General features: G+C 45.3%; 2 protein-coding genes across 2 annotated transcripts in view; both read right to left on the minus strand.

Annotated features, from left to right (window-relative positions):
- Positions 1 to 21,683, minus strand: part of LOC101743158 (division abnormally delayed protein) — a 147,905-nt gene that overhangs the window by 113,306 nt on the left and 12,916 nt on the right. The window lies entirely within an intron of this gene.
- On the minus strand, positions 9,259 to 11,866 carry LOC134200261 (uncharacterized). Its single transcript, XM_062672807.1, has 3 exons — positions 9,479 to 11,866; positions 9,336 to 9,421; positions 9,259 to 9,267 (listed from the first exon to the last, which is right to left on the minus strand). Exons 1-3 carry the CDS (start codon positions 11,241 to 11,243, stop codon positions 9,259 to 9,261), a joined length of 1,860 nt encoding a protein of 619 aa, XP_062528791.1. The 5' UTR covers positions 11,244 to 11,866.

Genomic DNA, 21,683 nt, shown 5'->3' on the forward strand with positions numbered 1-21,683 from the left:
CGCTGAATCTACCACCGGATCGGAGTTGCGACCCACTGAAAAGATCTGGCAAGAAACTCACTCAGTGAGTTAATGGAAATTAGTTTAAAACCTGTCAAATTGGCGTCAAGCTGTTAGCGGAAGCTTTTTGAGTTGTAAAAAATCTTGAACTATAGATCTCGCGCTAAGTGATCTTGCCTTATAAGGTCCAGTGTGGGTGTGTCACGTGGGTGTCCGAAATTTTACTTAATCCATGCATCACGATAACTGACGTGTTACAGACATGGACAAAGAACAGTTTTTGTGTATGTGCCGCGTGTGTCGTTTGTCTGTCGGATTATTTCACTTGATTTACGAGGTTAAGGTTTAAGTAATTGTAAGCGAATTTATGAAAAAAATGTACTAGCATTATTACGTTATTTGACCTACTTTATGGTTCAGCAGGAAGTGCTCTTGACCGCTGGGCCGAGGGAAGTGGATTTGGTCCCACATCGGGCAAACATTCATGAGATGAACAGGCTTGTTTTCTCTCGGTCTAGGTGTTTAGTAGCCATCTAGGTATATGTTTATATTTCAACGTATATAAGTATGTATATCAGTCTCTGCTTCTCATAGTACAATCATTCCAAGTTTGTAACCGCTTTTTTTTATTGCGTAGATGGATGGACGAGCTCACAGCCCACCTGGTGCTAAGTTGTTACCGGAGCCCATAGACATCTACAACGTAAATGCCGCCACCCACCTTGAGATATAAGTTCTAAGGTCTCAGTATAGTTACAACAAGTGCCCCGCCCTTCAAACCGAAACGCCTTACTGCTTCACCGCAGAAATAGGCATGGTGGTGGTACCTACCCGCGCGGACTCACAAGAGGTCCTACCACCAGCTTATTATAATAACATTATTATGTGTAGACTAATAGACATGTTGTCTTCAATAACATTAAGTGTGGTCCTAGCTCATTTCCATTTCTTTTTTATTTATTTGTTAGTATTCATTTCCAAAAATTATGACAATAATTTTCAGATGCTTTTTTAAGCTACACAAATGCAGCAAATCATTTTGAGACACTAAATCCACATTTTAATAGTATTGTAAAGTGCAACCCTTATATTCAAGCTAAACCTAAAACAAACTTAAAGAAGTTGATATCTTCGGTAAGATTTGTATTGTGGCATAGCATTGCATCACTCAACAGGAAAACATTTTAATTATTATCCATTAAGCCAAGAAGACTTATATTGTAGGCAAACGAACATACGGCCCACCTGATAGTGAGCAGTTACCGTCGCCCATGGACTTCAGCAATGCCAGGAGCAGAGCGAAGCCGCTGCCTATCGAAATAAATAATAGGTCATATTTTATGCTTTTAAAAAAAGGACAGCGTCTTAAAAAAACAGTACTGTCCTGCCAAAAACCGTACGAATGGTCACCATAGCTGACAATTACACGGTTACTGTCGCCCATGGACTTCAGCAACGCCTAGGGGCAGAGCCAAGCCGCTGCCTACCGTGTCTATGTCTAAACTATGTTTTATTGCCGAAATCGTGTACTATACACACTCACAGAGGTGTCGATCAGTTTTATCACAACACAAACGTAACATTGCTGCAACGAACAATCAATTTTTATTTACACACGTCACTTACGAACAGCGTAGGCGGATACAGGAGGCTAATAACACTTAACACTGATAAATAAAGCATGTACATTTAATCTTAATTATACACCTACCTACTTATTTAAGTTGTTATGCTAATTGGTTTTATGTTATTTATTAATTACGCGACTTGTAAGTTAAGTGATGGGTATTATAAGGAAATTGTTCGCTCGGTTTTTATTGTTTACAAAATCTATCTCTAAATATATAAATGAATTGCTGTTCGTTAGTCTCGCTAAAACTCGAGAACGGCTGGATCGATTTGGCTAATTTTGGTCTTGAATTACTTATGGAAGTCCAGAGAAGGTTTAAAAGGCCAATATATATGAAAATGCTCGGAACGAAATAAAAATAATTAAATTAAATAAAAACAATTTTATTTTTTCTTTGATGTGTCCCCCGTCGGACGAATTCCTTTTGTTTGTTTTAAGTTTATTTTATAAATACAAAAATTTAGGTCTTTTATTTATCTATTGAGGCACTACGAAGTCTGCCGTGTCAGCTAGTATAATAATATTTATCATGTAGACAGGAAAGTACGTCTTTTCGGAAAGAGTTAATTCTTGATGTGACGCTATACTTTGCTGGATTGGAAGACGGTTATAAAGACTAGAAATATCTGAAAGAGTCTCAGGGATCAGGAAAGATGCAGTCCAGATGAACCAAAATCAGCAATCGACCTCAAAATAAAGATTGAAATTTAAGAACGTATTAAATCCCCGAACGAAAAATAATATAGATATATAAATTCCACATAACTTAGTAAAGTTCTTTACATGATCGTGGGTAAGGAGAGGAAACAGGAGTCTCTGTATAAGGAACAATTTAGTAGGTGGTATTGTAAAAGATGTCGTGGACGAAACCACATGCGCTGGACTGATCAAATGAAAATCCTTACCAAAATCCCACTTAACGTGTGCGTGCGCCAAGAGAACAGCTGTCAAGGCTTTAATAAACAAGGATTCCGCTTGACCACAACTGTTCTGCCAAGAGTAACCGACTGTGATGATGATGATCGTAAAAATCTTTGCTAAGCAAATCTTTTTAAATTATGTAAGTTGTCTTTAAGAAAACACCCTTTTCAATACTGTGTGAACCAAAGAAAATAGCTTACGTTAAATAAAAGAAGGTGTCACTTTTACGAGACTTCTGTTGAATGCTTTTTCCGGACGCACATTAGATAAAACTAGCGATCCGCTCTCGCTTCGCTTGGGAAATTTTAATTTATTATTGATTTATCCACTATTTAATGAATGTTATTATACACATTCCTTACACACATACCTTCCTCTTCAATCACTCTATCTATTAAAAAAAACGCATCAAAATCCGTTGCGTAGTTTTAAAGATTTAAGCATACATAGAGATATAGGAACAGAGAAAGCGACTTTGTTTTATACTATGCAGTGAAGAGGCAATGTAATACATAAAATGAATCTAAGTCTTGGGGTGTCTATGATTGTGGTCGAATTTCAATCACTGGATGAACATTAACTTTGATCAATTCAGGTGCTTTTAGGTATTCCGAGCACCGATCACGATTGGGTGGGGAGTGGGTTGCGATTCCAATCTGGCGGCAGATTCAGCAACGCACTACTGTTGCCAGGGTAAATGTTAGCAAACGCTCTCAGACTGAGCCCCGTGAGCTTGCCCACCTACAAAGGCGAAGCCAGTGTGCTTATTGCGAGTTTTAAACGTTCTCGATAGCGTAAAAGTTAACACAAATTTGTACGGAGTTCGAACAGCGCCCCCTAGTGGCAAACGTAGGCAAACGATCCAACTCCATACAAAATTGAGTTAACTTTTACGCTATCGAAAACTTTAAAAACTCGCATCTTAATGCCTTATAATCACATGTAATGTTACTTAATGTTACTTATAACCAGAATATCTCCACGAAGCTGCTAATAGGTAGGCAAAAAAAAAAGATTACTAGACGTATTTTTGACAACAGGTACGTTTTATGAAGTATTATAGTTTCACCTATTGCCACTACTATTTTAAGTCAGCAAATACTCACCTCAAGAGTAAGACCTCTGGAATCCAATCCTAAATAAATGCGCGTACATTCCGCGCTACACTTACATCATTTAAGTTTAAATAAATATTGATTTGAAAGTTGGAACGCGGTCTGGCGCCATGTTCTCTAATGTTTCCCACGTTCAATGATTAACAGCCTTCGACAGTATAATTGAATTCATTTTAAAAACTAGAAAAAAATCCAGATAATTTGAAACTACTTGTTTTAACAACATATTCTCGTTTGAACACTACATATGTTTAAGCGGTATACGATATGTTCGTCACAATGATAATTTTTCTCCTACCTACGCCGAAAGTTCGGTTTTCTTCCCGCTGCACAGGGAAGAAAGTGTAACTTTTTCTCCTTGGGTACAAGTGCGCATGCGCGTTAGTGTCTACGTCTGCTCTCACGCACCTAAAATTTTCCGCCATTGTTGTGCTCGGGTAATTTGCAATATTGTGTTTAATGTAAAAGTGAAATAAACAAAAGGCAATAAAGTTTAATAGTGAAATATTAAACAAAGATGAGTTCATCCGACATTTCTTATTCAATTAGTAGTAGTTTATTTAAAAATTAAAAAACAGTTAAATTGTTTTTTTATGAGTTAGGGGGGGCTCCGCCCCCCCCCCCCCTACACCCAGCCAGGGTTTCGCCCCTGGACCCCGGCTCCGTACTCCACGAACTTTCCGCCTGGTAGGAGAAAAAATAGTACGTGCACCGCGGGAGAATGGTGGCAATTTTACACGCGGGAGGAAATGTCCAACTTTTCTCCCTTGGTGCACAATGTACTATTGTAATTTTTTTACTTGCTCTAAAGCAAGTGAGACAGGTAAAGGAGCTCATAGCCTCCTGGCATAAGGTGGTTAGCGACAGCCACTGACCGTGAGCAACATCAATCACCTTAGGACTTCATCTTGAAGTCTCAATGTATGGTGACGCAGGTGAGCGTCACCTTAAACGTGAGCTGATGAGCTGAAAGGGAGCATATGAACTCTGCGGAGAATGAGCGGACACGAAAGGGTAGGTAGGAAAACGGGACTTACTTGGAGGCTGATGCTGGCACTATCACGGTCGTAGTGGCGTTTCTCTGCGATGGGTGGCACATACACCTTTTCACCGGTTCACACTATACCTTTTACTTAGTATATACGAAGGGCGCGCGCGCACAATTTACTCAATATCAAACGAGCGTATCTCCGCGTGCCGTCATGTACCGCACTGTTATGAGAGGTGCGGGGTGCGTACGGGCGACGGCACCCGAGTTGAGCAGAACATTTACAAACGTCGCGCTGTCGCGCGAACAATGTACAAAATCGTATACCTACATAAAAACAGGAATTATACAGGAAAAATGAGTATAATAATAATAATAATAATAAATAATAAAGATCATTTCGCATATAATAAATAATAAAGATCAGTATCGCAAATTATTTGTATCGCCGCCATTTGTATCGCAAATCAATCATATGTTCCGGTATGAATGCTGGGACAGCGAATCCCATAGACACAGCCCACTGAGTTTCTCGCCGGATCTTCTCAGTGGGTCGCGTTTCCGTTCTGGTGGTAGATTCTGCGAAGCACTGCTCTTGCTAAGGGTCAGTGTTAGCACTTATTTTATACAAAAGCTTTTTTTTTTTTTTTTTTGCTCAGGAGGAAATCGCCGGACTTCCGCCCTTTTCTGGGGATACTGGGCGGGGTATGTCAGAGTCGAACTGACTAAAACCTCCTGTCGCTCAACAACCAACGTCCAAACCTCGCATGAGACAGAACTCATGAAAAGGCAAAGGGGGGAAAGTGAAGTGTTTAGTGCGGAGCACATCTCTCCCATCACCCTCCCCCTCGGGACGCCGGACTGGCGGTCGTCGGCGCCACGACCACCAGCCCTCTCGGTCGGCAGACTGTCCGAAGCCCGCCTAGATGGCGCCGGTTAGAGTGGGTTACCCTACGGAATACCCCGCTGGGCCAGAACCAGCATGGGTCGAGGATAGCCGGCCTTCCATCACCCGGATGCTCTTGCGTAAAACGCGTGCAGAGCAGCTTGCACGTCGTCTTCTTAGGCCCACCTCGCCGGTCCCCAGACCGACATGTGAGGGGGACCCGAAACACTTAGAGGGCCAGGGCTTGGGCGAGATCCGCCTCCCTGGCCCCCGCTCGACGGCGGCGGGATTGTGCGTCTCTCACGCGCCCCGCCGCCTCCTTCTGCGAGATGGTGCACTCGCAGAAGTCGAGCATCGCCTTCCACGACTCGTCGTCGCCGAGCATCGATGCCACAACACTCGGCAACGACAAGTCGGTTCCTATTTTTGCGACGAGGACACGGCGCCACCCCTCCCATGCGGGGCAGGCGACGAGCGTATGCTCTGCCGTGTCCAAGTCGCAACCACAATGGTGGCACTCTGCCGTCGGCTCGGCTCCGATCCGGTGCAGGAACTCACCGAAACAACCATGCCCAGTGAGCACCTGCGTGAGCCGGAAAGTGAGGCGTCCTCTGTCACGATTCACCCAATCCACAAGGACCGGGCGAATCGCCTCGACGGTCCTACGACCAGCCGAAGGATCGGCCAGCCGTCTGGACCATGACTCCAGCACGGACCGCCGAGATTGGCCCCTCCGCGCTCTGACCACACTGGGGCTGGGACGCGCCACGCCCCGGGCACGAAGGTCAGCCCGCCACTTATAGTCAGCGGCGAGCGCCTCCGCTTCCAGAACCCAAGGCGGCGTCCCAGCCAGTACACACGCCGCCTCAAAGGAGATGGTGCGATAACCACGGATGACCCTGACCGCGATGGTGCGTTGCGGCCGTTGCAGCAGCTTCGCCACCCCCACGGCCAGGGACTGGCCCCACACGGGCGCCCCGTATAGGGCCATTGATCGCACCACCCCCGTATAGAGACGGCGCGTCACCTGGTCAGGCCCCCCGACGTTGGGCAGAAGCCGGCTTAACGCGCCGGCCACCCCCAACAAACGAGGGACCAGGTTCTGAAAGTGAGCACGGAAGGTCCAACGACTGTCCAGAATGAGGCCGAGGTACTTCAACTGCACCCCGACCCCGATACGGACGCCTCCAACCACGATATGGGCATCGACAGGTGGCACTCTCCGGGGCCTGTGGAACCACATGGCCTCGGATTTACTGAGCGCCACGTCGAGGCCCAATCTCCTAATTTTGCCGACGACATGCGCCACCCCAGCCGTAGCAAGACGGGCAGACTCAGCAAAACTCCCCCCCCGGGCCACGACCAACGTGTCGTCTGCGTAACAGATAACGCTCAGGCCCGGGAGGAGGGCACCTCTCAGCACCCAGTCATACCCGATATTCCACAAAAGGGGGCCGAGCACCGACCCCTGTGGAACACCGCGCACGACCGGGAACCGGTGCAGGATCCCACCGTGTCCGGTACACGTGACCGATCTGTCCTCTAAGTAGGAACCCACCAGCCGGCGAAGGTAGGGGGGCACTCTATGTCGTTCCAGCGCCCCCCCTATCACGGACCAGGGCAGGGTGTTAAACGCATTGGCGATATCGAGCGACACCGCCAAAGCCACCCCACCCCTGGAGACGGCCTCCTCCGAGAGGGCCCGCACGCGAAGGATCGCGTCTACCGTTGAGCGGCCCTCTCGGAAGCCATACTGCTCCGCCGACAGATCGGGTCCCACCCCGACTAGATGCTGGATGATGCGGGCTGCCAGAATGCGTTCCAGCAGCTTGCCCACCTCATCCAGCAACACGATGGGACGGTACCCGGCGGCAGTATCCGCCGGGCGCCCCTCCTTTCTCAACAGCACGAGTCTGCCCGTCCTCCACGATGAAGGAAACCGTCCCGACTCGAGGCAGGAGTTGTAAAGTCTCAAGAGTCGGTCCCCTAGGGCACCAAGAGCCAAGGCCCAAACCCGGCCATGGACACCATCCGGGCCGGGTGCAGTGTCCTTCGCGCACATTTTGCGAACGGCCACACGGAGCTCCGCCCCCGTTATATGGGGCACCTCAGCAGGGGCTTCGCCGTCGTAGTCCGGCGGCGCGTCCATAGCGGGAGCGACAAATCCCTCCCGCTCCTGCGGGAACAGCGCCGAGACGATGTCCCGCAGCTGCTGAGGCTGGAGACGCTCCGTGATCGGGGGGGCCCATGGGCGCATTTTATTGCGCACCATATGATAGGGCCGCCCCCACGGATCCTCATCCAGCGTCTCCAAGAGACCCTCCATGTGTTGGTTCTTGGCTCTTCTGATGGCCAGCTGCAATGCCCTCTGCGCGACGCGAAATGCGCCGTGCAGCCGGGCCTCTGCTGCCGCGAACGCAACCGGATCGTTGCGCCGCGGCAGGCGGCGGCGGCGATGTCTGGCGCACTCGCGCCTCGCCCGAACGCACTCCACGCGGAGTTGCGCAATTTCGGGCGACCACCAGTACGCCTGGCGATTAGGAAGTCGAGGGCCGATCCGGGGCATCGACGCATCACAAATGCGACGCATCGTGTCCCGGAACCACCCCGCCTCGCCCTCGACCTCGACCGGGTGTGGACGCATGGGCGCCCACGCCGCCACTATAGAGGCTTCCATCAGGAGCTCCTTATTCAGGCGCTTCAGTGCCCACTTGGGGAATGACCGAGACGCACTACGGGGGTGGTCCCCGTCTGCGACTGTGGAGCGGGCGGAGAGATCAAACCGAATATATCGGTGATCTGACAGCGTCTCCGCCCCCTCCAAAACCTTCCAGTCGCAGATACGGCGCGCGATGGCTGGGCTCGCGAACGTAACGTCCACAATAGACTCGCCCTGCCACCGCACGCACGTCGCAACCGAACCTCTATTCAACAAACAGAGGCCGGCCGCGTTCGCCCACCTCTCCAGTAGCCTACCACGAGCGTCCGAGCGGGGGGAGCCCCATGCGACAGACTTCGCGTTGAGATCCCCCGCGAGAATCACTGGACGGGGAGCGAGGCGGCGAGCAATCGCCCCGATCCCGCCCAGGAAATGCCCGAACTCGACAGTAGGCCTGTTCGGAGAGAAGTACGCCCCGATCACGACGGTCCCTTCCAACTGCACCGCGACGAACCCTTGGCCCCTGGTCACCATCGCCAGGGGGGGGATCGCCGCGTCTCTTCTTATGGCTATGGCCGCCAGGCCGCCATCGTCCCCGAACCAGCAATCATTTGCCGGGGGAACGAAATATGGCTCGGCGACCACAGCCACATCTATAGACCACTCCGCCATACTCTGAGACAGCATGTCCTGAGCTCTGGCGGAGTGGTTCAGGTTTCCTTGGAGGAAGCGATAGGTGCGGTCCATTACTGTTGGACCACATCCATCGCTCCCTCCCCTTCACCGCTGCCCCCACCCTCCGGCACCGGCGCCGCAGCGGGGATTACAGCGTTGGCCAGTGCTCCTCTGGCCAACTTTCTCTTCTGCCGGCGCTTTGACTTCCGGTGCCGGTTGCGTTCGGTGTTATCACCGGACGGGAGGCACGCCTTTCCTCCCGCTCGGTGGTTAGCCCCGCGCCCGGCCGCAGCGCACAAAGCGCAGTGCGGGGCAGCCGCGCAGGACGCCGCTTTATGGCCCGGCTGGCCGCAGCGGAAACACAGACCGCTGCGGTCAACCGAGCTAGTGCACCTGGCGAGACCGTGTCCGGTGCTAAAGCACCGGAGGCATCGCCAGGCGCGTGGTTCAAGCAGGCGCACATGGGCCGCCATCCAGCCCACGCGCAGCCTGCCTGGATTCCCCGACGGTCCCCCGGGCGGAGGAGCAGCCAGGGAGGCAGCCGTCTCTAACGGGCAACGCACCCACACTGAGCTGGCCCCGGTATAACCACGGCGCAGCTCACCCACGGTCACATTCTCCGGTGCACAGTTGCCCTGGGTAGCGATGGCTGCTCTCACCTCATCCCTGGTGGTGCAGTCGTCCAGGCCGGTCACTCTTAATTCCGCCATTTTTACCGGCCTGTGCACCCGCACCTCCTCCTCAGGCAAGACCATACGGAGCTTCGCCGCCAGACGCTCCGCGATGCCGGGACTATCGGCACCGGGACATTCTAACAGCTTGGCCCCATTGGCCGTCTGCCTGCTGCGGAGGCCTTCCTCCGCCCCAATCTCGTCCAGGTTGATTGCTTCACGCGCCCGGGCCATCACATTATTATATGTCATGCCCTTGGCCTCAGCGGCAGGCAGTAAAGTTATAACCACTGCCGCTGATCGCGGCGCCCGCGGCGACTTCTTCCCTTTTTTAGTTTTTTTCTTTTTCTTGACGGCTACAGGTGCTCGACCCTGTTGGGGTGCAGCCTGAGCCACCATGGCCACTAACGCTCTACCCATTTGGGGAGCTCCCAGTGAAGCCTTTTTGGCACCCCGCCGGGCCACCACGTTCCACCCCTCGTCCATGTTTGACGGGGGCGGAGGCAGCGGACGGAACTGGGGTGCTTGTGATGGAGGCTTCGCGTTAGCGCCACCCCCTTGTTTGGTTCGATCTCGTCCCGGGCCCGACCTGGTGGCCGGAGCCCGTACGGGAGCGGAACGGGTGGCCAAAGCACCCGACACCGCCGGTTGTCTAACGTCGGCCGAAGCAGTCACTCTCGCCTCGAGAGCCGCTAGCCTGCCGCCCAGCTTTTCTACTACAGCCTGGACGGTGCGGTTGATGACCTCGTCCAGGCTGAAGGCCTTCGGTTCTGGCGGAGCCAGCATCCGTGGCCCCGCGAGTGCTTGCTGCCGCTCGGCGGCGGTCGTCTCTCTAGAGCGCGGCGACGGGAGACGCGGACGCTCCTGTGCCGCACGCGGTGGTGGCAGCACAGGCCACTGATCACCAGTCAGCGCCGGGAGACGGGAGCTCCGAGGGGCTCCAGCGACCCAGGACGTCGCTGCTCCATCATCGGGCCGTTGCCGAGCTTGGAGCTGTGCTCGAAGTCTCGAATTCTCCGCCATCAGCTGTACCACCCGGTCATTGGCAGAAGCAACTGATGGCAGAACTTTCGAGACCTGCGAGACCACTTCTCGCAGTTTACGGCCAGCGACTTTGGTCTTGGTGCCATTGGCCGCGTATGATTTCACGGTCTTCATGGCCCTGTCTATGACCATGGCAGGATCCTGAAGGCCGCTCTCTTCCTCCTCTGTCGTCTGCCCATCCAACGAGGCGACAGACATTGAGACTGATGATGGCGCCGGTGACGGCGCGCCCCTTTTCCGGGCGGGTCTCCCTCTAGGGGGCGGCATCTCCTCCGCAGCAGAGGCTGCATCGGAGATTACCAACACCTTTTCCGGCGGGGCATCTGCGCCAGAGGATGACGCTGGCTCCCCTACCCCCTCACGAGAGGAAGCTCGCCAAGACTTCCTCTTCCGCCTCATCTTCTTGGCGGTTGTCCCTTTCGGACCAGCCGCCTCGCCTTCGCTGACGAGCGCAGAGCGCGTCGAGCCAGCGCTGTCACACCTCGGTTCGACGGGTTTTCCGCTGCCCGTCGCACAGCCCCCTTCACCGTGGCATGCTTTGCCCCCCCCAGAATACGCGGGGCAGCATGCTTCCACCGAGGTGGAAGCACGGAGGGATTCTCCACCTAGGGTGGTACCCTCCTGGGGTAATTTTGTTTTAAAGTGTGCCATCATTTTTTTGGTCCTTTGTTATTTAACCAGGGGTCGGTCCCCTGGGACGGCCCTTACGACTGGACTCCCTCCAGCCACTCATCTCATCACCGGGCACGTCACAGGCTTAAGATTAGGGCATTTTTTATAGAGGTACACATCCTCGCGGCCCCTGCTAGGCAGCGGCCCCCGTCCCCTACTCGGTAGGGATTACGGTATGCTTCTACGAAGCCACGCCGGTAATCCGGTACCCCCCTCTGGAGGGCCTTCCCCTGTAGCCGCCAAGAGGCAGCCGGGGACATGGCAACCAGCGACCGGAAGGGAGTGCCCTCCGGTTCACTTCTCATCCACGTGGGGTCTACCATTACTGACAGACCCACACGTCTGACCACGACGTGGCCACGCCGGCGTACCGGTACCCTCCTCTGGAGGGCCTTCCCCTTTAGCAGCCAAAGAGCTGCCGGGGACATGGCCTAGCGTCCAAGAGGTCTCCAGAAGGGAGCCCTCTCCCGCTTCACGCACCCTTTGTCCAGCAAAGGTGGGAAAAGGGAACACCGTGTGCAGTCTTCTTAGTTCGCGGCACCCCTGTGCAGACAACGCTGCTCCACGGTATCGGGGTGCACACTTAAGCCCCACCGCCGCGACAAGGCGAGACCACGTTGTGTGGGGATACAAAAGCTTAGGTCTTTTATTTATCGTTTGAGGCACTACGAAGTCTGCCGGGTCAGCTAGTACGAAATAAATAATATTTAAGACAAATAACTTTAATTTAGTAGCGACTTGAGAAAATCGTAGAAAAACTTATGCACATGCTATCAAAATCTTATAAAAATTTCAAATTATTCTGTCAAATTGAAATATAATTAATTCTAGTTTTAAAATTCTCAATAAAACTAATTCGATTCTTACAGTAACGCAATTATACGTTTGACATTAAACAACCTTTCGTTCGCGAGATCTTAAAACAATGAGCTATGTTTAAAAAATATTAGTCCAGCAATCGTTTTGATATGTCTCTTCTTTATAATAAGGTTGATAATAAACTATTTGGTTATATACAGTGGCGTACCTAGGGGGGGGCGGTGGGTGCGGTCCGCACCGGGCGGCACTTACCCTGGGGCGGCATTTTAGCATTTACTTATGAAAGCTAGAAGAGTAGATATTATATAAATATGTTTACGAGTGCATACAAATAAGTCTAAAAAATTTACTCTGTGTATTAATTAATATTGATTAAATAACTTAATAATTTATTTATGTGTATTAATTTATAAAAACCACTATTTGATTGACTTATAATAGAAAGGGCGGCAGACTGGAGATCGCCCCGGGCGGCAAAAGTTCTAGGTACGCCACTGGTTATATATATATACTGTATGTTATTATTACATATAAATTACATATAGGATTTGTGTTCACTTTTGTTCTAACAATTTCACTACATCTTTTGGGCTAAACGACAAAAGGAAGATTATCCAAACTTATCTTGTAAATATCATTATCGAAATTCTGGCATCTGTCATATATTTTGCATTTTATGGTAGCTACCCCCTACATATCTATAAACACTATTAGTTGTCGGGTTCATAACACAATTTTCACATTGTATGAATTGCCGATATTTCCACCATGATCATGGGTAGACTGAGACTGCGGATAGGATCATAAATAATACACATAAATTAGTTATAGATAAGCAACTCACTCACTCAACAAAAATATTTACGGGTGTCGGCCACTAGATGGCTTCGCTTCGATTAGTTTCTCATTGCTCCTGTAGATGGCAGTAACATATTACCTATCCTATATTTTATTTGTAATGAAGGATTTTGTAAATTTTCAAAAAAAAACCACAAATCGATAAAATTTAATCAATTTGTCTATAACAAATGAAGACTTGTATGTTTTATTAAATTTTTATTTTCTATGCTTAGTTAGTTATACAATAATTAAATGCCTCAAATTTAACAACATATATGTTTAGGGGCATCCGTTAAAAGATGTCGCTAGTTTCCATACAGAAAAATATTTGTCTTAAAGTATTGCAGTTTCATGGCCCTGGATAGGATGCTAGGAGCTAAACAGATCGTCTACCCTCTTTCTAAGAATTTGAAATTATTGGCAATCTTCTTACAAAGTTTGAAGCCTCAATATCTTGTAAAAAATAGAATCACATTTTTTTACATTTCAAATTTACATCTTTCACTTATATTCTAAGCGTAAATATTCAATTTGATACGATGGGAAGTATTTTACTGGATTTCGATTGAACGACCACACATAGAGAAGAAATAATTATAATATTGAAAATAGCGGTAGCGTCCCGATTGGTAATCAATTATTTTTCATATTAAAAAAAAAACTACTACGATTGCCGGTCACGCGGTAACAATCTTATCATGAAAGCTACTCAGGAATGTAGCAAGCCTCCAGTCCGCCCACGTCTTATACGAGACATCGAGACTTTTTTTAATAATAAAATAAATAGTATCGATTAACGCTAACGAATATGATAATCGATTAACACAATTCGTTGGCTTAAGAATCGAACACCACACTACGAATATCCACGAACTCTGAACTCGAAAAGCAATTAAACAATAAAAATTCAAATGCTACATAGCACACGTTACATATCTGTTCTAACCCTCTCTCTGTTTTAAAGTAGAAAATATGCAAATGAATTTTAATTTAAGTATCTTTATATTTTTACATTGAATCAAGTAATGACTACAAATGTTGAATTGTTGAATACTAATCTACATTTAAATATATTGATGGTATTTAATTGGATTGATATAAACAAAGTAACTGTCTATATAAATAATTATGAGTCAGTAAAATACCAGACTGTACACAGAGTAAGTTCAACATTAAACAATAGTCACAAGTGTGATATCAAAGTTGAAACATTATCAACGGAACCTCTCAGGCATTTCTTCGAGACTATTCATCAATTATAAGACGCTACACAATCGCACATATCATTCGAGGCAGCGATTACACATCTCACATCGCAGTTACACGTAGCTCGAACCTCAAACAACGTGCTCCAATTCAGTTAAGGCTGACACAATGTCGAAGATAAATGTGCAGCGTCCGAGGTTTCATGTGAGCGGCCGCGATCGGACCGAATACGTCAGATATCAACACGTGTCAATGTTATAAATGAGTCGCGGCCCAGCCTTTGATGGCACCGCGGCCGTGGGACACAGTACCCTCGCCTGCGGCTGACCGCAAGCTGTCGCCTGTCGCACTCCGAACGATCCAATATGCGGTTTTATAGCTTAGTTTACGTTCATTTAGTTGCCGTAACGTAAGCTGCAGCATTTCTCCTTATTTTAATGCTATTATTTCTACTCATTTTAATCTCAACTTTATCAGTCAGTCCTAAGGTGTATTTGCCAGAGTTATAATAGAAATAAATATCGGTGCGGAGTATAGTGGCTTTACTACTCTCAAGTTGAATTTGTAATCTATCATATTATTATCTTTTGTTTCACATATATAATTAAATGATTACATTGTTTTATATTATGCTCTTTGATACGTTGTAAGATTACTTTACATAGATAGATACGGGTCAAACTGTTAAAAGCGTGTTAATATTTGACATTCACCGTTCGCTAATTTCATTAATTATGACTTAAAGGTGTGTTTTTTTACATATACAGGTGAAACAGCTCACGGCTGACTGACAATGATAAATACTCTCACAGAGGAAACGACTGCCACCTCTGACCGATCATCGCCGCAAAAGATTGATGGGGTGACGAATGACGACGCTTTTCTTGGGCTTTTATCACAAACACTATGTAGATTTTCAGGTTTACCAACAAAATTGAAGAAACAGCATCGTAGAATCAAATAAAACCCGCAACAATCTAAGTCTCCGAATTGACTTGTGGTATTTTGTGTTCGCACAGATATTTTTAGGGTAAATTTAACCAAAATGAACACGCTAAAACAGCGAATCGAACTAGAAATATAAGGTCAAAATAAGTTAATTGTTATATTGCTATCAGATTTCTTTTATTGTCTAAATGGATGGACGAACTCACAGCCCACCTGTTGTTAAGTGGTTACCAGAGCCCACAGAGATCAGCAACGCAAATGCTGTCATTCATTTTGAGACACCTTTTTTTCGGTACAACAGTTGCACCCACCCTTCAAACCGAAACGCATTTCTGCTTTACGGCAGAAATAGGCAGAGCGATGGTATATACTTGTGCGAATTCACAAGACGTTCTATCAATAATAATTAAGCAAAATATACTTTTTGCGACTTTAATTTTTATTACACAACGAAATTCTTTCATTGTGGAAGGCGTAAACATTATTTAAGTACGTATTTAATTAGAAAAAAATGTACTTGTCTGCTGGATTCGAACACTGGCACAGTCGCATCGCTTTATACGAATGCACCGGACGACTTATTCTCTAGGCCACGATTACTTCAAAACGTGTGCAAATTTTCAAGTAAATCGGAAATCTTGAGGTTGATATAAATCACTTTGAAAGATTTTGTTACGAGGATAAATACAAGACAAGCTGATAAAATTGTGTTAAAAGTCGTGACGTTGAGATGGAAAAAAAGAGCCTTTATCTATTGGTCCAAGCGCGTTTGGTAAATATTTTGTCTGAGTATACCTGAGTATAGTTATGTTTCACAGATTACTTAGCTCGAACATCGCACCGTGTTAATTCAGTTAAGTATTTTCGACTTCTACTAAATATTTCAAAGTTATCGATCGGCATACATTTTGTGACATTAATTATTCTAAGATCCATTATGTTTGCTATGTTTACTAGTTATTTTCGACGGGATCGATCGAAAGCGGAATCTTTTGTCGCGTAACAAGACCCTTTAGCAAAACTGTTCAAGACTGAAATTTGAACACTGTATAAACATTCTTTGGGATCTTAAAATTCGTTGATCATTTTTTTACCCTTGAAATATCCATTAAAATGTTCTATTTTATTATTGCACTAAAAAGTAGCTAACGGTCTATCTATTGTTAACTTATTATCGGACCTCATAAGCATCATAATGGAAATATTGCCAAGGAACTTGAGACAGCTTTCTTACCTTTCAACCAGGAATGCATGACTGCTTCACGGCAGAACTTGACAGAATGGGGTACCCACCCAGACGTAGTTGTTTTTTTTAATGACCTTTTTGGTAATTCACCGAAAGGTTTTATTAGCTACTCGGCTAGGTTCGATCAGACTCCACTGCAATCTAGTGCTTTCATAAGCTCGATAATCAAACATGTACCACTAACCACTCTATCAAAGAGACACCGATCAAAGTGTTTTAAATAAAACTAACTATCACATGAAATCCCTTGAAGAATGGCTACCAATTAATCCATATTAACATTTTAGTTAATTTGACGATTATTATACAGATTCATATGAGTGCTCCAAAAAAAAACCTTAATATTTTGTAAAGTAAATCGAATTAAAGTAACTGTCCAAAAATTACCATTTTTATTGAAAACTAATAAAAAATTTTAGTATTTCTTTTACAGATATTTGGCCTAAACTAAAAGAAATAGAAGCAGAAAGAAAATCAATGTCAAAATTATTTCTTTATTGCAGCGATCTCATGTATAGCACTATAGATAAAATAGCTCGATTTTAGTTTAGATGTAGTGGTATAGAGGAATGAAAAACACAAGACTGTACTGCGATCTCGAGGCTTTTAATTTTATACTCGTAAATGCTTCAGGAAAATTCAAGAAAAATCTGTTCGACTTTTTTTTATTGCTTAGATGGGTGACGATCTCACAGCCCACCTGGTGCTATATGCTATTAATTTAAGGCTGAAAAAATTTTGACTAATCTTCTTCAGTAGATTGAGGGATATATTTATTTAAAATCGAAACGGAATCTCCAACCGGGATTAATGTTCCATGTTCTTCGTGATTCGCCTAGTTTAAATGGCTTGCGGTCTGTAACCAAAGCATTTTATTCGTAAATAAATTGGTAATTTTTATTACCAATTTTTTTAATGAAATACGTACTTAAGAAATGTTCGTGAACGTTTTCCACGATGTAAGAATAATATCGTATAATCGTGGCCTAAAGGATAAGACGTCCGGTGCATTCGTGTTGAAGCGATGCAACGGTGTTCGAATCCCGCAAGCGGGTACCAATTTTTCTAATGAAATATGTACTCAACAAATGTTCACGATTGACTTCCACGGTGAAGGAATAACATCGTGTTATAAAAATCAAACCCGCAAAATTATAATTTGCGTAATTACTGGTGGCAGGACCACTTGTGAGTCCGCGCGGGTGGGTACCACCACCCTACCTATTTCTGCCGTGAAGCAGTAATGCGTTTCGGTTTGAAGGGTGGGGTAGCCGTTGTAACTATACTGAGACCTTAGAACTTATATCTCGAGGTGGGTGGCGCATTTACGTTGTAGATGTCTATGGGCTCCAGTAACCACTTAACACCAGGTGGGCTGTGAGCTCGTCCATCCATCTAAGCAATAAAAAAAATAAAAAAAACGTGAATTTCAACTTCAGTTGATAATCATTAATTACTATTAAAAATGAACATGAATGTTTATTAATGGTGAACATTTGAAAACTGAAACGATCTATGCTACGTTTTACTTCACTGCCAAGAACGAGACCCACGCGGTATTAAATTTAGTCCAAGCGAGCGAAACTACGAAAAGTTTTAAATAAAAAGAATTACTACAGCATAACATTTTGATTGAACGGATTCTAAATATCGAATGTGATCATAGCAGACCGTGACGAACTATTCCACTTATTTACTTCAATATCGAGTGACAAAAAGATATCTGACACGCACTGATTCACAGGGAATGCGACCTTCGTGAACATTACACGCGCATCGTACTAGAACGATGCATTCTGTAAAATCACTGTTATACCTAAAACAGTACAATACGATTACATACGTGCGAGCTTTTTAACGTTTTCGATAGCGTAAAAGTTAAGTCAAATTTGTATTCCTGCCTATTTCTGCCGTGAAGCAGTAATGCGTTTCGGTTTGTAGGGTGAGGCAGCCGTTGTAACTATACTGAGTCTTTAGAACTTACATCTCAAGGTGGGTGGCGCATTTACGTTTAGATGTCTATGGGCTGCAGTAACCACTTAACACCAAGTGGGCTGTGAGCTCGTCCACCCATCTAAGCAATAAATAAAAAAAAGTATGGAGTTAAAACGTTTTCCTAAGTTTGCGGCTAGGGGCGCTGTTCCCAACTGTATGCAATCGTATTAGGCCGCAATCGCAAGAAAACGTTTCAACTCGATTCAAATTTGAGTTAACTTTTACGCTATCGAGAACGTTAAAAACTCGCCCTATGCACACTGAACGAATTTTTCTGGTACTACCATTCTACCCATTACATTTATTGCATTAATAGGCAGTCGAGTATACGACTGATAGTCAATGGCTATCGTTGCTTACGGAGATCAGTTATAGCAAGAGCCAGTTGTTGACTGCCTTGAGGGAGTGGGGTTTGAAGGATAAGACAGCCGTTCATGATAGCTTTGACCGTTGATAGTGTTAATAATTGCGCATGAAAAAAACGGCACAAATCCTATCTCGGAATTATAGCTGTGACCCTTATATACATAATCAGATAGAACTCTCAGACACAGCCCACTGAGTTTCTCGCCGGATCTTCTCAGTGGGTCGCGTTTCCGATCCGGTGGTAGATTCTGCGAAGCACGGCTCTTGCTAGGGTTCGTGTTAGCAACGTCATCAGGTTTGAGCCCCGTGAGCTCACCTACAAACGTTAGGGTTACGCTGAAATAGCCTCTCAAGGCTCTCAGCTTAGGTAGGGAAAAAAAAAAAAAAAATCAGATAGTATACCACAAGTCCACGTTGTTCTATTGTCTCAAATTATGATGAAGGGCGTGACTCAACATAATTACTAACGATGATTGTTTTTTAAATCACACTAAAATTAAGAATAAGTAGCTAATGTAAGATTATCCGTATTTGAATTGTAATATGGACTTCTCCATGCGACAAAGTCAAACATATCGTGTTACTGATGACTGTATACGTAGCTATTATTCAAAATTACCGTGTATTATTTGCAGAGTTGATATTATGTAAAATATTTGTTAGCATATAATATTCCAGCAATCCATCGACAGTCTCATTTGGTCTTTTGCACTATATTTACCATTCAAAATTGAAATGTTATTGAATAAATAACAATGGACACGAGGACCATTGTGATGTTCTGTGTAAGTGCTTATTATTTACTTTAACGAAAAAATTTAACACACAAATACGTGTATTTTTTAATATTTATAATACCCATCATTAAGTCTTTGAATCGTAATTCGAGAAAAGAATGTCCTCAGGTATATTATGTTTAGTTATTTCGAAGAATCACAGACAATACGAAACTTTGGAATCATTTTGAGCCGACGCGCACACAAGCAATTGTTTAACGAAATAGATTCGAATTATCAAAACCGCTCTAAATTTGTTTTTAGGTTTATCTGTTTTGTTTCACATTCAAGTTGTATACATAATATACCACTAGATATTATGAAAATTGAAAATCTTTTTTTTTTATTGCTTAGATGGGTAGACAGCTTGACAGCCCACCTGATGTTAAGTGGATACCGAAGCCCATAGATATTTACAACGTAAGTGCCGCTACCCACCTTTAGATATGAGTTCTAAAGTCTCATTATAATTACAACGGCTGCCCCACCCTTCAAACCGAAACGCATTACTGCTTCACGGCAGAAATAGGCAGGGTGGCGGTACCTACCCGTGCGGACTCACAAGAGGTCCTACCACCATTAAAGTAATTTATCGCCCTATATTTAGCATAGCGATGGACACCACCCAACATGAAGTATAAATTGGAATTATACTATATCACGACCACACCTTTCAGACCGCATGATTTCGCGGCAGATATAGGCTCATTGCGTCCCCATGCATGATCTCTGGGCGCCAGTAATTAATTACACGAACAGGCAAAACTTGAAATTCCTTGGACCGCGAATGTACACCGAACAAGTTGAACGTAGTTTATACAAAACATACGCGTTCAGTAAGTACCTACTGTCTGAAAACAAGTCATCCTCATTAAACTTAGCTCACTCAGTGTTCTTCGACAGGCTTCAAACGAACAATTCGGATGGACGAAGTTTTAATTGATAACGTCAGTTCAAAGTTGTGTAGCTATCCACTTAGACGGGAGATTCTCGAAGATCGCAAAACAAAAGTTCTCCCCCACGTGTACGATTACGAAGAAGAAGCTTTTTGGTCATAGCCCGATTTTCTCTAGTATCAAAACAAAATAAAATCACTAGCTTAAAAAAACTATGGTCAAGTTTTTTTCATTGCTTAGATGAATGGTCGAACAAGCTTACGGCCTACCTGGTGCTAAGTACTAACCAGAGCCCATAGACATCAACAACGTAAATGTTGCTCATATCTCCTCATATCTCTCATATCATATCTGGCGTTGTTGTCACCCACCCTGAGATATGAGTTCTGAGTCTTAGTTTTACAGTGCAACGGCTGGGACATCCTTCAGACCGAAACACTGCTTCACGGAAGAAATAGATCAGAAAAAGATGGGTATCTCAGTAATAAAATATAATACTACTTGACGCCTCATCTCAAGAGTCCCTAACATTGTTGAAGTCCATAGACAACGGTGACAATTCACAGGTCACACACACAACTCAATACGCTTATCTGTCTACAACGGCCATAAAAAATACGATCATCACGAAATATCTTCAGTAAAAACTTCACATAGTATTCTGCAAAAACTTCACCTCGTAATCCTTTGGGCATCGGCGCGTCACAAAGTACACAAGTCCAAAAGAAAGGTTTTTATAAAAGGAGCACAAAGAAAGAAAAGGAACATTATTTTACAAGTTTTATACAGCTTGAATTCCGTTGGGTTCCTTACAAATGAAACATTTCACAACTATATTATGTAGCTCGTTTTTTTTATTTTTTATTGCTGAGGTGGGTGGACGAGCTCACAACCCACCTGACGTTAAGTGGTTACTGGAGCCCATAGACATCTACAACGTAAATGCGCCACCCACCTTGAGATATAAGTTCTAAGATCTCAGTATAGTTACAACGGCTGCCCTGCCCTACAAACCGAAACGCATTACTGCTTCACGGCAGAAATAGGCAGGGTGGTGGTACCTACCCGTGCGGACTCACAAGAGGTCCTACCACCAGTACAAACTACAGTATACTACAGTATTCGTGTATACTGTCTTACATTTTTCGACGCGTTTTTTTTTTGGTATCAATCTAGATATTTCTATGACAACTCACAGGCAACGTAAATAGGAACTAGTCAATTTCGTTGTTTTTACAATCTGTCAATGTTTTTTTTTTTTTTATTTACTAACAATGACACCACGTTAACTGATCCCGTGATAAGTTCGTAAAGAACTTGTGTTACAGGT

Source organism: Bombyx mori, chromosome 15, assembly GCF_030269925.1.
Source record: "Bombyx mori chromosome 15, ASM3026992v2".
Classification (NCBI taxonomy): Eukaryota; Metazoa; Arthropoda; class Insecta; order Lepidoptera; family Bombycidae; genus Bombyx; species Bombyx mori.